This window comes from Fringilla coelebs (assembly GCF_963513975.1).
Source record: "Fringilla coelebs genome assembly, chromosome: 32".
Classification (NCBI taxonomy): domain Eukaryota; kingdom Metazoa; phylum Chordata; class Aves; order Passeriformes; family Fringillidae; genus Fringilla; species Fringilla coelebs.
Window position 1 is genome coordinate 1603194 of NC_140058.1, and position 12576 is coordinate 1615769.

At 70.0% G+C, this 12576-nt stretch overlaps 2 protein-coding genes across 2 annotated transcripts; both read right to left on the minus strand.

The window, feature by feature from the left end:
• Positions 1-1061: 1061 nt before the first annotated feature.
• On the minus strand, positions 1062-5323 carry KRI1 (KRI1 homolog; the record flags this gene model as incomplete). Its single annotated transcript, XM_084223843.1, has 10 exons — positions 5232-5323; positions 4452-4522; positions 4259-4361; positions 4077-4185; positions 3307-3364; positions 2703-2746; positions 2528-2621; positions 1634-1708; positions 1206-1325; positions 1062-1136 (listed from the first exon to the last, which is right to left on the minus strand). The coding sequence occupies exons 1-10, from the start codon at positions 5311-5313 to the stop codon at positions 1062-1064; spliced, it is 831 nt and encodes a 276-aa protein (XP_084079969.1). The 5' UTR covers positions 5314-5323.
• A 269-nt stretch (positions 5324-5592) lies between these two features.
• AP1M2 (adaptor related protein complex 1 subunit mu 2) lies at positions 5593-11935 on the minus strand. Its single transcript, XM_084223895.1, has 12 exons — positions 11865-11935; positions 11379-11535; positions 11206-11273; positions 10993-11123; positions 10770-10917; positions 9326-9452; positions 9115-9257; positions 8234-8305; positions 8002-8160; positions 6760-6885; positions 5881-5956; positions 5593-5733 (listed from the first exon to the last, which is right to left on the minus strand). Exons 1-12 carry the CDS (start codon positions 11904-11906, stop codon positions 5711-5713), a joined length of 1272 nt encoding a protein of 423 aa, XP_084080021.1. The 5' UTR covers positions 11907-11935; the 3' UTR covers positions 5593-5710.
• Between the last annotated feature and the right edge of the window lie 641 nt (positions 11936-12576).

A 12576-nucleotide genomic window follows, 5' to 3' on the forward strand; every position in this document is an offset into this window, starting at 1 on the left:
GGGTCAGGGGGGGCTGGGGGGGTTCAGGGGGGTTCGGGGGGTTCAGGGGATCCCCACTCTGACTCCTGCTGGCGCTGCAGGAACAGCTCCCCCTCGTCCGAGGAGTCCTGGGGGGCTGGGGGGCCCTGGGGGGTCACAGGGTCAGGGGGGGTCACAGGGGTCAGGGGGGGTCACAGGGATCGGGGGGTCCAGGGGGATTGGGGGATCCCCACTCCTGCTGGCGCTGCAGGAACAGCTCCCCCTCGTCCGAGGAGTCCTGGGGGGGCTGGGGGGTCCTGGGGGGGTCATGGGGTCAGGGGGGGTCACAGGGGTCAGGGGGGTCACAGGGGTCAGGGGGGTCACAGGGGATCAGGGGGGTTCGGGGGGTTCAGGGGGGTTCAGGGGATCCCCACTCCTGCTGGCGCTGCAGGAACAGCTCCCCCTCGTCCGAGGAGTCCTGGGGAGGCTGGGGGGTCCTGGGGGGGTCAGGGGGTCACAGGGGTCATGGAGGGGTCACGGGGCTCATGGGGGGTCACAGAGGGTCATGGGGGGGTTCAGGGGGTCCCCACTTTGAGTCCTGCAGCCGCTGCAGGAACAGCTCCCCCTCGTCCCAGGGGTGCCCAGGGAGGGCTGGGGATGGGCTGGGGGGATCTGGGGGGGCTCTGGAGGGGCTCTGAGGGGTCTGGGGGGGTTCCAAAGGGTCTAAGGGGGCTCTAAGAGGGTCTGGGGGGGGCTCCAGGGGGTCTAGGGGGGTTTGGGGGGGGGCTCTAAGAGGGGTCACAGGGGGTCTTGGGGGGTCACGGGGGGACTGGGGGGGTCCCCATTCCACATTCCTCATCCCTGAGATGTCCAGGGAGGGCTGGGGATGGTCTGGGGGGTTTGGGGGGCTCTGGGGGGTCTGGGGGTGTCTGTGGGGGTCTGTGGGGTCCCACTCACCCTTCCTCCCCCTCCTCCTCCTCCTCCTCCTGCTCCCGGAAGCCGCCCCCCAGCAGGTAATCCCGCAGGGGGCTCTGAGGGGTCTGGGGGGTTTGGGGGGTCTGGGGGGGCTCTGGGGGGTCTGGGGGTGTTTGTGGGGGTCCCACTCACCCTTCCTCGCCCTCCTCCTCCTCGCTGTGCTCCCGGAAGCCGCCGCCCAGCAGGTAATCCCGCAGGGGGCTCTGAGGGGTCTGGGGGGGCTCTGAGGGGGTCTGGGGGTGTCTGTGGGGGTCTGTGGGGGTCCCACTCACCCTTCCTCGCCCCTCCTCCTCCTCGCTGTGCTCCCGGAAGCCGCCCCCCAGCAGGTAATCCCGCAGGAAGCGCTCGCCCGGCTCCAGCCCCGGGTCCGACCAGAACCTCTGCAGGGGCTCCTGGGGAGGGGGCACGGGGGTCAGGACCCCCCTGGAGCCCCCAGACCCCTCCCCACATCCACAGGACCCCCCCGGAGCCCCCCAGACCCCTCCCCACATCCCCAGCGCCCCCAGACCCCTCCCCACATCCACAGGACCCCCCTGGAGCCCTCCCCACATCCCAGCGCCCCCAGACCCATCCCCACACCCCCAGGACCCCTCAGACCCATCCCCAGAGCCCCCCAGCCCCCTCCCCAGCACCCCCAGCCCCCTCCCCAGCGCCCCCAGCCCCCTCCCCAGCGCCCCCAGCCCCCTCCCCAGCCCCTCACCAGGTCCTGCAGGGGCTCCGGGGGGGGCTCAGCCTGGCCCCGCAGCCAGCGCAGGTACTGCTCCTCTTCCTCAGCCTGGGAAAGTGGGGTGAGAGACCCCCCAAAACCCCCTTGAGACCCCCCCGGGACCCCCAGGTACTGCTCCTCTTCCTCAGCCTGGGGAGGAGGAGAGACCCCCCAAAACCACCCTGAGACCCCCCCCGGGACCCCCCAGATCCTCCCCAGACCCCCCCAGGTACTGCTGCTCTTCCTCAGCCTGGGGAAGTGGGGTGAGAGACCCCCAAAACCACCCTGAGACCCCCCCCAAACCCTCCCAGACCCTCCCCAGGTACTGCTTCCTCTTCCTCAGCCTGGGCAGGGGGAGTGAGAAACCCCAAGCCTCCCCCAGGACCCCCCAAATCCCCCCCAAACCTCCCCTAGACCCCCCAGCACCCCCAAAGACCCCCGGGACCCCCCTGGGACCCCCAATGTCCCCCCAAACCCCCCTGGGCCCCCCCAAACCTCCCCCAGGACCCCCCCACGACCCCCAATTCACCCCCAAACCCCCCAGGACCCCCCAAATCCCTGAGGAACCCCCCAAAACCTCCCCTAGACCCCCCCTGGGACCCCCCAAACCCCCCCAGGACCCCCAATCCCTCCCCAAACCTCCCCCAGACCCCCCAATCCCCCCCAAACCCCCCTGGGACCTCCCAAAACCCCCCCAAATCTTCCCTGGGACACCCAATCCCCCCAGTCCCCCCCAAACCTCCCCCAGGACCCCCAAACCCACCCAGGACCCCCCAAAACCCCCAATTCCCCCCAAACCTCCCCCGGGACCTCCCAAACCCCCCAAATCTCCCCTGGGACCCCCAAACCCCCCAAACCCCCCCAGGACCCCCACCCACCCCCCCTCACCTTCTCCTGGGGGTTGCGGGCCCGGGGCCGCAGCAGGGCCCCTCCCCCCCCTCCCTCCTCCTCCTCCTCGCTGTCGGCGATGAAGGCTCGGAAGCTGTGGGGGAGGGGCCGGGGTCAGCCCCGGGGCCGGGGGGACCCCCCCCAAATCCCCCGGGACCCCCCGGACCCCCCTCACCTCTCCTTCAGCGCCCGCTGCTCCTCGGCGTAGCTGGGGGAGGCCTCGCCTGGGGAAATAGGGGGGAAAACGCGGGAAATTGGGAAAATGGGGGGAAAAAACGGGATATTGGGAAAAATGGGAATTTGGGAAAAATGGGGGGAAAAATGGGAAATTGGGAAAAATGGGAAAATGGGAAAAATGGGAAAATGGGGGAAAAACGGGAATTTGGGAAAAATGGAATTGGGGAAAATGGGGGGAAAAATGGGAAATTGGGAAAATTGAGAAAAATGGGAATTGAGGAAAAATGGGGAAAATGGGAATTGGGAAAAATAAGGGGAAAAAACAGGAAATTGAGAGAAATGGGGGAAATGGGGATTGGGGGAAAATGGGGGAAAAATGGGAAATGGGGGAAAATGGGAATAACGGGAATTTGGGGGGGAAAATGGGAAATTGGGAAAAATAGGGGAAAAAATGGGAATTTGGAAAAAAAGGGGAGAGAAACGGGAAATTCGGGAAAATGGGGATTGGGGAAAATGGGGATATGGGGGGAAAAAGGGATTTTGAGGGGGGTCCTGGGGATTTGGGGAGGGGTCCCGGGGATTTTTGGGGGGTCCCTCCCCACCTTCCTCCGCTTGGCCGCCGCCTCCTCGTCCTCCTCATCCTCCTCGTCCACGTATTTGCTGTGGGGGAGGAAGGGCAGGGCAGCCAGGGGGGCTCAGGAGCCACAAAGCCCCCTCCCCAAATTCCCCCATCGCTCACCCCAATCCCCCTCCCCAATCCCCCCCCGCTCACCCCAATCCCCCGAGCCCCCCCGAAGCCCCCTCCCCAATTTCCCCCCCTCACTCACCCCAATCGCCCCCTCCCCAATTCCCCGCTCACCCCGCTCACCCGAAGCCCCCACCCCAATTCCCCCCAATCCTCCCCAATCCCCCCGCGCCCCCTCCCCAATTCCCCCCTCGCTCACCCCAATCCCATCCCCAATTCCCCAATCGCCCCCTCCCCAATCCCCCCTGCTCACCCCAATCCCCCCCAATCCCCCTCCCCACTTCCCCAATCCCCCCCTGCACCCCCTCCCCAATTTCCCCCCACTCACCCCAATCCCCCCAGCCCCTCCCCAATCGCCCCCTCCCTAATTCCCCCCCCGCTCACCCCAATCCCCCCCAGCCCCCTCCCTGCTCCCCCTCCCCAATTCCCTCCCAATCTCCAATCCCCCCCATCCCTCCGAGCCCCCTCCCCAATTTCCCCCCGTTCGCTCACCCCAATCCCCCCCAATCCCCCTCCCCAATTCCCCGCTCCCCCCGCGCCCCCTCCCCAATTCCCCGCTCACCCCAATCCCATCCCCAATCCCCCCCAGCCCCCCCCCGCGCCCCCTCCCCAATTCCCCGTTCTCACCCCCCTTTCTCCAGCACCACTTTTCTCTCGTAGTCCCTCAGGAACATCGCGGGGGCCGCGCGCCCTTCCTCCCGCTCCTCCTCCTCCTCCTCCTCCTCCTCCGGGGACTCTGGGGGGCTCGGGGTCAGTCCGGGGGTTCCGGTGCCCCCCCGGGACCCCCGCCCGCCGTTTCCCCCCGGTACCGGGGCTGTAGAAGGCCGTGTCCTGCCGGTAGATGCGGGGGTCGCGCGTCTTGAGCAGCGCCAGCGTCCGGTAGAACTCCCGCTCCTGCCGGGGGTCCAGGGCCTGCCGGGGCACCGGGGGTCACCGGGGGGGCACCGGGGGGGGTACCGGGAGGGGGGAGGGGCGCCCGGGGCGGCGGGAGCCCCCGCTCACCACATCGTCCCCGCTGGACTCGGAGCTGGAGCTGTCGCTGCTGTCGGTGGCGTCGCCGTAACGGTCCCGCACTGGCGGGGGGAGCCGGGAACGGGGGAACCGGGAACGGTCAGCACCGGGAGAACCGGGAACGGGGGAACCGGGAACGGGGGAACCGGGAACGGTCAGCACCGGGGGGCACGGGAACCGCTCAGCACCGGCGCCGGGGGCACCGCTTCCCCCCGATCGCGGGCCCCGTTCCCGGTCCCAGTCCCGTTCCCGGTTCCCTCCATTCCCAGTCCCGTTCCCGGTCCCTCCCGGTTCCCGGTTCCCGTTCCCGGGTCTCACGGCGCTGCAGCTCCTCCCACCGCCGCTCCCTCCCGGTTCCCCCCGCTCCCAGCCCCGTTCCCGTTCCCAGCCCCGCTCCCAGCCCCGTTCCCGGTCCCTCCCGGTTCCCGGTTCCCGCTCCCGGGTCTCACGGCGCTGCAGCTCCTCCCGCCGCCGGTACCGCCCGGTTCCCCCCAGTCCCTCCCGGTTCCCGCTCCCGGGTCTCACGGCGCTGCAGCTCCTCCCGCCGCTGGTACCGCCCGGTTCCCCCCGCTCCCAGCCCCGTTCCCAGCCCCGCTCCCGGGTCTCACGGCGCTGCAGCTCCTCCCGCCGCCGGTACCGCCCGGTTCCCCCCGTTCCCAGTCCCTCCCGGTCCCGTTCCCGGGTCTCACGGCGCTGCAGCTCCTCCCGCCGCCGGTACCGCCCGGTTCCCCCCGGTCCCTCCCCGTTCCCAGCCCCGTTCCCGGGTCTCACGGCGCTGCAGCTCCTCCCGCCGCCGGTACCGCCCGTAGCGCTCCGCGAACGCCGCGTTCACGCGGAGCTCGGGCTCCGCCATGGCCGCCCACGTGACCGCCGGCACTTCCGGATCCGCCGCCGCGTGCCGGGAACGCCCCGCCCCTCCCGCCGGCGGACAGCCCCGCCCCTTACCGCTCTTCAAACGGCAACGGCGCCCAAAGCAGCGGGTGGGGCCACCGCGCCCCCCACCCCACATTCCCGCTCTCGGCCGGGACCCCCAAAGCGGGGCCGGGGTCCCCCCGCTCTGGTTCCACTCGAGACCCCCCAGCATCCCCCATAACCGCGGGACGGGGTCTCAGCTCCATCTTTATTGGGGCAGAGGAGAGTGGGAGGCGTGGGGGGGGAACTGGAGATGGGGGGGGGGTCTATGGGGGTCGGGGGTCCCATGGGGTCGGGGGTCCCATGGGGGTCGGGGGTCCCATGGGGAGAGACCCCCCTCAGCTGGTGCGGACCTGGTAATCTGCAAGGCAGAGAGAGAGAGGAGGTGAGCTGGGGGCCCGGGCTGGGGGTCTTGGGGGGATTTGGGGGTCTCAGGGGGATCTGGGGGTCTCGGGGGGTCTCGGGGGGCTCTGGGGCCCGGGCGGGGGTCCCGGGGGTCCCCACTCACCGCCGCTCTGGGTGATGTAGCGCACCCAGGGCAGCGCCTGGTACCCGCTCTTCTCGATGATCTTCATGTACCGCACCTGGGGGGGCACCCGGGGGTCACCCCCACCCCAAAACCCCCCGGAGCCCCCAGGATCCCCTCCCGGAGACCCCAGGATCCCCTCCCGGAGACCCCAGGGTCCCCTCCCGGAGACCCCAGACCCCCGGACTCTGCCTGCCCCGCCCCCAAACCTCCGGGGCCCCCTCCCAGAGACCCCAAACCCTGCAGAGACCCCACTCCCCTCCCTGTTCCTGTGCCCCGAGCCCCCCGGGACCCCTCCCGAGCCCCCCGGGACCCCTCCCCAGCCCCCCCAGGACCCTCTGCAGCCCCCCCGGACCCTCTGCAGCCCCTCGAGACCCCTCCTGAGCCCCCCCGGGACCCTCTGCAGCCCCCCGGGACCCCTCCCGAGCCCCCCCGGCCCCTCCCGAGCCCCCCCAGGCCCCTCTGCAGCCCCTCCCGAGCCCCCCAGCCCCCTCCCCAGCCCCCTGGGACCCCTCCCCAGTACCTGGATGCCCGAGATGGTGAAGTAGGGGATCTCGAAGCCCCCTCCCCAGCCCCCTGGGACCCCTCCCCAGGTACCTGGATGCCCGAGACAGTGAAGTAGGGGATCTCGAAGCCCCCCCAGCCCCCTCCCCAGCCCCCCAGCCCCCTCCCCAGTACCTGGATGCCCGAGACGGTGAAGTAGGGGATCTCGAAGCCCCCCCAGCCCCTCCCCAGCCCCTCCCCAGCCCCCCAGCCCCCTCCCCAGTACCTGGATGCCCGAGACGGTGAAGTAGGGGATCTCGAAGCCCCCCCAGCCCCTCCCCAGCCCCTCCCCAGCCCCCTGGGACCCCTCCCCAGTACCTGGATGCCCGAGACGGTGAAGTAGGGGATCTCGAAGCGCACGCCGATGGGCGGCCGCCCCTCCTCCTCCTCCTTCTCCACGCTGGGCAGCCCGAAGTGAGCCCGCAGCAGGTGCTCCTTCCCCCCCTGCGACCCCCAGAGCGCGTGGGGACCCCCGAGAGCACCCCCAGACCCGGGGGGACACGCGGGGGGACGGGGCGGGGGGAGGGGGAGGGCGGGGGGAGGGGGAGGGCAGGGATGGGGGTGGGGGACAGGGGGGACACCTGGGACAGGGGGGACAGGGGGGACACTTGGGACAGGGACTGGGGGGTACCTGGGATGGGGGGACAGGGGTGGGGGACAGGGGGGACACCCCAGGATGGGCGGACAGCCCGAGATGGGGGCAGAGAGAGGGGGACACCTGGGACAGGGGCTGGGGGACAGGGGGGACACCCAAGACAGGAGTTGGGGGATGTGGGGGACACCCCAGGACAGGGGATGGGGGACAGGGAGGACACCTGGGACAGGAGTTGGGGGACTGGGGGGACACCCAGGATGGGGGGATAGGGGGGACCCCAGGACAGGAGTTTGGGGACAGGGGACACCCCAGGCTAGGGGATGGGGGACAGGGGGGACCCAAGGCCAGGAGTTGGAGGACATGGGGGACACCCCAGGAGTTGGGGGACAGGGAGGACACCTGGGACAGGAGTTGGGGGACTGGGGGGACACCCCAGGAGTTTGGGGACAGGGAGGACACCCAAGACAGGAGTTGGGGGACATGGGGGACACCCCAGGATGGGGGACAGGGGAAACCCCAGGATGTGGGACAGGAGAGACCCCAGGATGTGGGACAGGGGGGACACCCCAGACCAAGGGATGTGGGACAGGGGAGACCCCAGGATGGGGGGACAGGGGACACCCCAGGAGTTGGGGCACAGGAGACACCCCAGGATGGGGCACAGGGCACCCCAGACCAAGGGATGAGGGACAGGGGAGACCCCAGGAGCTGGGGGACAGGGGTGACACCTGGGACAGGAGTTGGGGGACATGGGGGACACCCAGGATGGGGGACAGGGGGGACACCCAGGATGGGGCCCAGGACACCCCAGGATGGGGGGACAGGGGTGACACCCCGGGATGTGGGACAGGGGAGACCCCAGGATGGAGCACAGGGGACCCCAGGATATGGGACAGGGGACCCCAGGATGGGGCACAGGGGACACCCAGGATGGCACACAGGACACCCCGGGCCGGGCAGCTCACGGGGAAGGCCTTGATGCTCCAGATGACCACGTTCCTCTCGGGCAGGTACCGGGCCGTGCCCGCCGTGGTCTTGAACTTGGGCGAGTCAGCGTCGCTGGGCACGGGCACCGAGATCTCCACGCCGTTGGCCACCGACTGCTTCTTGAACTGGCCCTTGGCCTGCAGGGACACAGGGGGGGGGTGCCAGGGGCTGGCCGGGGTCCCCCAGGGGCGGGGAGACCCCCGGGCTCACCTTGACCATGATCTCCACCCGGCTGTGGGAGAACTTCTCGATGATGGACTCGATCCAGATGAGCGGCTTCACCTGGGGAGGGGCAGGGGGGTCACCCCGGGGGGCCACTGGGGGTCCCCATCGCCCGGGAGGGGTCCTGGCCACACGGACAGAGGGGCTGGGTGCACGGAGAGGGGTCACAACCCCATGGAGGAGGGTCCCAGGCGCTCAGAGCGTGGCCCTGAACCCCCAGGGTGGGTTTGCAGCCCCTAGATGGGGGTCCCAGCCCCCCCAGATGGGGTTTGCAGCCCCTATATGGGGGTCCCAGCCCCCCAGAGCGGGTTTGCAGCCCCCAGAGTGGGTTTGCAGCCCCCCAGATGAGGTTTGCAGCCCTCAGAATGGGTTTGCAGCCCCTAGATGGGGGTCCCAGCCCCCCCCGAGTGGGTTTGCAGCCCCCAGAGTGGGTTTGCAGCCCCCAGCCGGGGGTCCCAGCCCCCCCAGAGCGGGCTTGCAGGCCCCAGATGGGGGTCAGAGTCCCCCCAGAGTAGGTTTGCAGCCCCCAGAGTGAGTTTGCAGCCCCCAGCCGGGGGTCAGAGCCCCCAGCCGGGGGTCCCAGCCCCCCCAGAGCAGGTTTTCAGCCCCCAGATGGGGGTCCCAGCCCCCCCAGAGCGGGTCCCAGCCCCCAGATGGGGGTCCCAGCCCCCCCAGAGCGGGTCCCAGCCCCCAGCCAGGGGTCCCAGCCCCCCCAGAGAAGGTTTGCAGCCCCCAGCCGGGGGTCCCAGCCCCCCAGAGCAGGTTTTCAGCCCCCAGATGGGGGTCCCAGCCCCCCAGAGCGGGTTTGCAGCCCCCAGGCAGGGGTCCCAGCCCCCAGGCGGGGGTCCCAGCCCCACAGGTGCCCCCACCTGGGTGTGCAGGCGGTAGGACATGAGCTCGAAGTCGCCGTCGGGGGGGATGAAGGAGATGGTGCGGTCGTTGTCGAAGCGGGACAGACGGACGCACTGGTGGAACTTCACGTCTTCCAGCTCCACCGACTTGTTCTTGCCGCCTGGAAGGGAGCGGGGGGGCTCGGGAGGGCCGGGGGCGCGGGGCCGAGCCCCCCCGGCCGGCACTCACGGCCCGTCAGCTCGAAGAGGACGCGGTCGTTGAGGCCCAGGCGCAGCTCCGGCATCCCCGAGAGGAAAACCTTCAGCTTGATGGTGCCCACCACCTCGCTGAGCACCACGCTGCCGCTGGCGCTCACCTGTGGGGCAGAGCATGGCCTGGCTGGGGGCTGGCACGGCCCCAAACCCCGGCAGGGAGCTGGCACGGCCCCAAACCCCGGTACCGGGCCCTGCTCACGGGCACAGCACGGCCCCAAACCCCAGTACCGGGCCCTGCTCGCCCCTGCCCTCGCCACTGGGCCGGCAGCACCGCCGTCCTCGTGGCCAGAACATCCCAGCCCAGTCCCCTGCACATCCCAGCCCAATTCCCAGCACATCCCATCCCAATCCCCTGCACATCCCACACCAATCCCCATCCCAATCCCCAGCACATCCCACTCCAACCCTCAGCACATCCCATCCCAATCCCCAGCACATCCCACCCCAACCCTGCTCCCTTTCCCACCCCAATCCCCTTTCCCACCCCAATACCCATCCCCATCCCAATATCCATCCCTTTCCCACCCCAACCCTGCTCCCTTTCCCACCCCAATCTCCTTTCCCACCCCAATCCCCAGCACATCCCACCCCAATTCCGCTCCCTTTTCCACCCCAATCCCCTTTCCCACCCCAATACCCATCCCCATCCCAATATCCATCCCTTTCCCACCCCAACCCTGCTCCCTTTCCCACCCCAATTCCCATCACATTCACCCCCCATATCCATCCCCTTCCCACTCCAGTCCCACTCCCTTTCCCCCCAACCCCACTCCCATTCCCCCCAATCCCGCTCCCATTCCCCCCAATCCTGCTCCCTTTTCCACCCCAATCCCGCTCCCCTTCCTACCCCAATCCCGCTCCTCTTCCTACCCCAATCCTGCTCCTCTTCCTACCCCAATCCTGCTCCTCTTCCTACCCCAATCCTAGTCTCTTTCCCACCCCAACCCTGCTCCCTTTCCTCCCTCAGTCCCATCCCCTTTGCCCCCATCCCACTCCCTTTCCCCCCCGTGCCCCCCAATCCCCACCAGTGCCCCCTGTGCCCCCCATGCCCCCTGTGCCCCCTCTGCCCCCAATCCCCCCCATGCCCCCCAATCCCACCCTGTTCCCCCTGTGCCCCCTGTGCCCCCCAATCCCACCCTGTTCCCCCTGTGCCCCCTGCCCCCAATCCCCCCGTGCCCCCCAATCCCCCCCCGTGTCCCCAATCCCCCCCGTACCCCCTCTGCCCCCAATCCCCCCTGTGCCCCCAATCCCCCCCGTGCCCCCCAATCCCCCCTGTTCCCCCTGTGCCCCCAATCACCCCGTGCTCCCCGTACCCTCTCTGCCCCCAATCCCCCCCGTGCCCCCCCCTGCCCCCCATGCCCCCAATCCCCCCCCTGCCCCCCATGCCCCCAATCCCCCCCATGCCCCCCGTGCCCCACCAGCAGGTTGACAGCCTCGATGACGTCGATGAACACCTCGTTCTTCTTGTAGCGGATGCCCTCGGAGCGCCAGGACACGGCGTTGGTCACCGTGGTGGGCACGCGCGACCTCCCCGTCTCCAGCTTGTTCCCCTCCTGCGTGATGTACCTGCCCGGTGGGGGGGTCAGGGGGGCTGGGGGGGGGGTCCCCCTGCCCCCCAGAGCCCTCCCCACGCCGGCTCACTCCTGCAGGATCTTGCTGTCCGTGGTCTGCGGGAAGCCGAAGTCCATCAGCTCGTCCAGCAGCTCGTAGACGATGACGAAGTTGTCGCGGATGCTCTCCTCCTCCAGCTCCTTGAAGTATTCACTGAACACCTTGGGGGGACACCCAGCACCTCTGTCACACCCCTCTGCCCGGAATTTGGGGGGTCTGAGCCCGCTGAGCCCCCCAGCTCACCTCCACCACCTTGTAGAGGAAGGAGAAGACCAAGGAGGCGTTCCCGTTCTTCTTGGTGGTGGCCACCACTGCGGGGGTTAAGGAAAAAAAGGGGGACACCGGTGGCTCCCCGGGGGCTCCCCGGGGCTGGGGGGTCCCGGGGAGGGTCCCGGGGGGGGTCCCCGGAAGGATACGGTACAAATTGGCGTGTTTGATCCACAGGAAGTGGACGTGGCCGTGGGTCAGGACGGGCGTCAGCGTGCCCTCCTCCTCCCGCTGCAGCAGGACCCCCATGAAGTGCTCGATCTCCCCCAGACCCACGTCCCCCTTGTAGTTGCGGCTGATCAGCGGCTGTGGGGTGAGGGGGGGGTTAAAAACGGGGACGCCCCCGCCCCAAAACCGCCCACCCCACCTCGGGGTCACGGGGGTCACCGCCGCTGACCTTGGGTGACCTTCACGGGCAGAGGGGACAGCGGGGTGTCCCCCACCCCGGACCCCCGGGTGACCCCCGGCAGGGTTTGGGGTGGCCGTGGCGGGGTTGGGGGTCACACGTGGAGCACCCCCCCCCCAAAATCCTGGGGGTCACGGGGGTCACCGCCACTGACCTTGGGTGACCTTCAAGGGCAGAGGGGACAGTGGCGCGTCCCCCGGGGGGGTTGGGGTGCGGGCGGGGGTCTCACCTTCCCCTTGAGGTCCAGGATGAAGAGGGCGGAGGCGGCCATGGCGCCAGCGCGGCACCGTCACCTCCGGCACCGTCACCTGCCCAGGTGAGCGGCTGCGCCCAGGGGCGCGCGGGGCCTTAAAGGGGACGGCCCAGCCCCGCCACCCCCCCATCCCGGGCGGGGGTCGCCCCCCGGCGCTCGGGGGGACCCCCAGGCTGGGCCACCCCACGGGGGCTTCGGCCACCTCCAGCGCGACCACGCAGTGTTGGGGCGGGGGGCGTGGGTGGGACCCCGAGACGGCTCAAAGGGGGGTGGGTTTGGGACCCCCGGGATATCCGGGTGCCCCACCCTGGGGGGGGTCTCTTCACCCCCAAATTCTCCCTCTTGGGGGGTGCCCGCAGCCCCTGGCTCCTGTATTCCCCCCACCCTGGGGGTCGCTGCGCCCCCAGACCCCCTGTGGCCCCCCGTGAGGGGTCTCCACACCCCCAACCATCAGACTCCCCACTCTCTGGGGGGTCCCTGCACCCCCAGACCCCCGGAGCCCCCACGGGAGGGTTGCGGAACCCCCCATCCTCCCCTCTGGGGGGTCCCCGCACCCCCAGACCCCTCCGGGGGTCTCCGTATCCCAACATCCCCCCCTCCGCGCGGCCCCCCAAGCCCCCAGACCCCCGGATCCCCCTCGGGGGGGGGTCCCTGCACCCCCAGACTCCCCACCCTGGAGAATTCCCGC

Excerpts from the sequence above, each read along its gene's own strand:
- AP1M2 (XM_084223895.1), bottom strand. The coding sequence starts at position 11,906 with ATGGCCGCCTCCGCCCTCTTCATCCTGGACCTCAAGGGGAAG. Across the intron at positions 6,886-8,001 it reads GGAGCATCAAGGCCTTCCCC|GGGGGGAAGGAGCACCTGCT; the intron begins GTGAGCTGCCCG and ends TGGGGGTCGCAG. Across the intron at positions 5,957-6,759 it reads TCACCGTCTCGGGCATCCAG|GTGCGGTACATGAAGATCAT; the intron begins GTACTGGGGAGG and ends GTGCCCCCCCAG.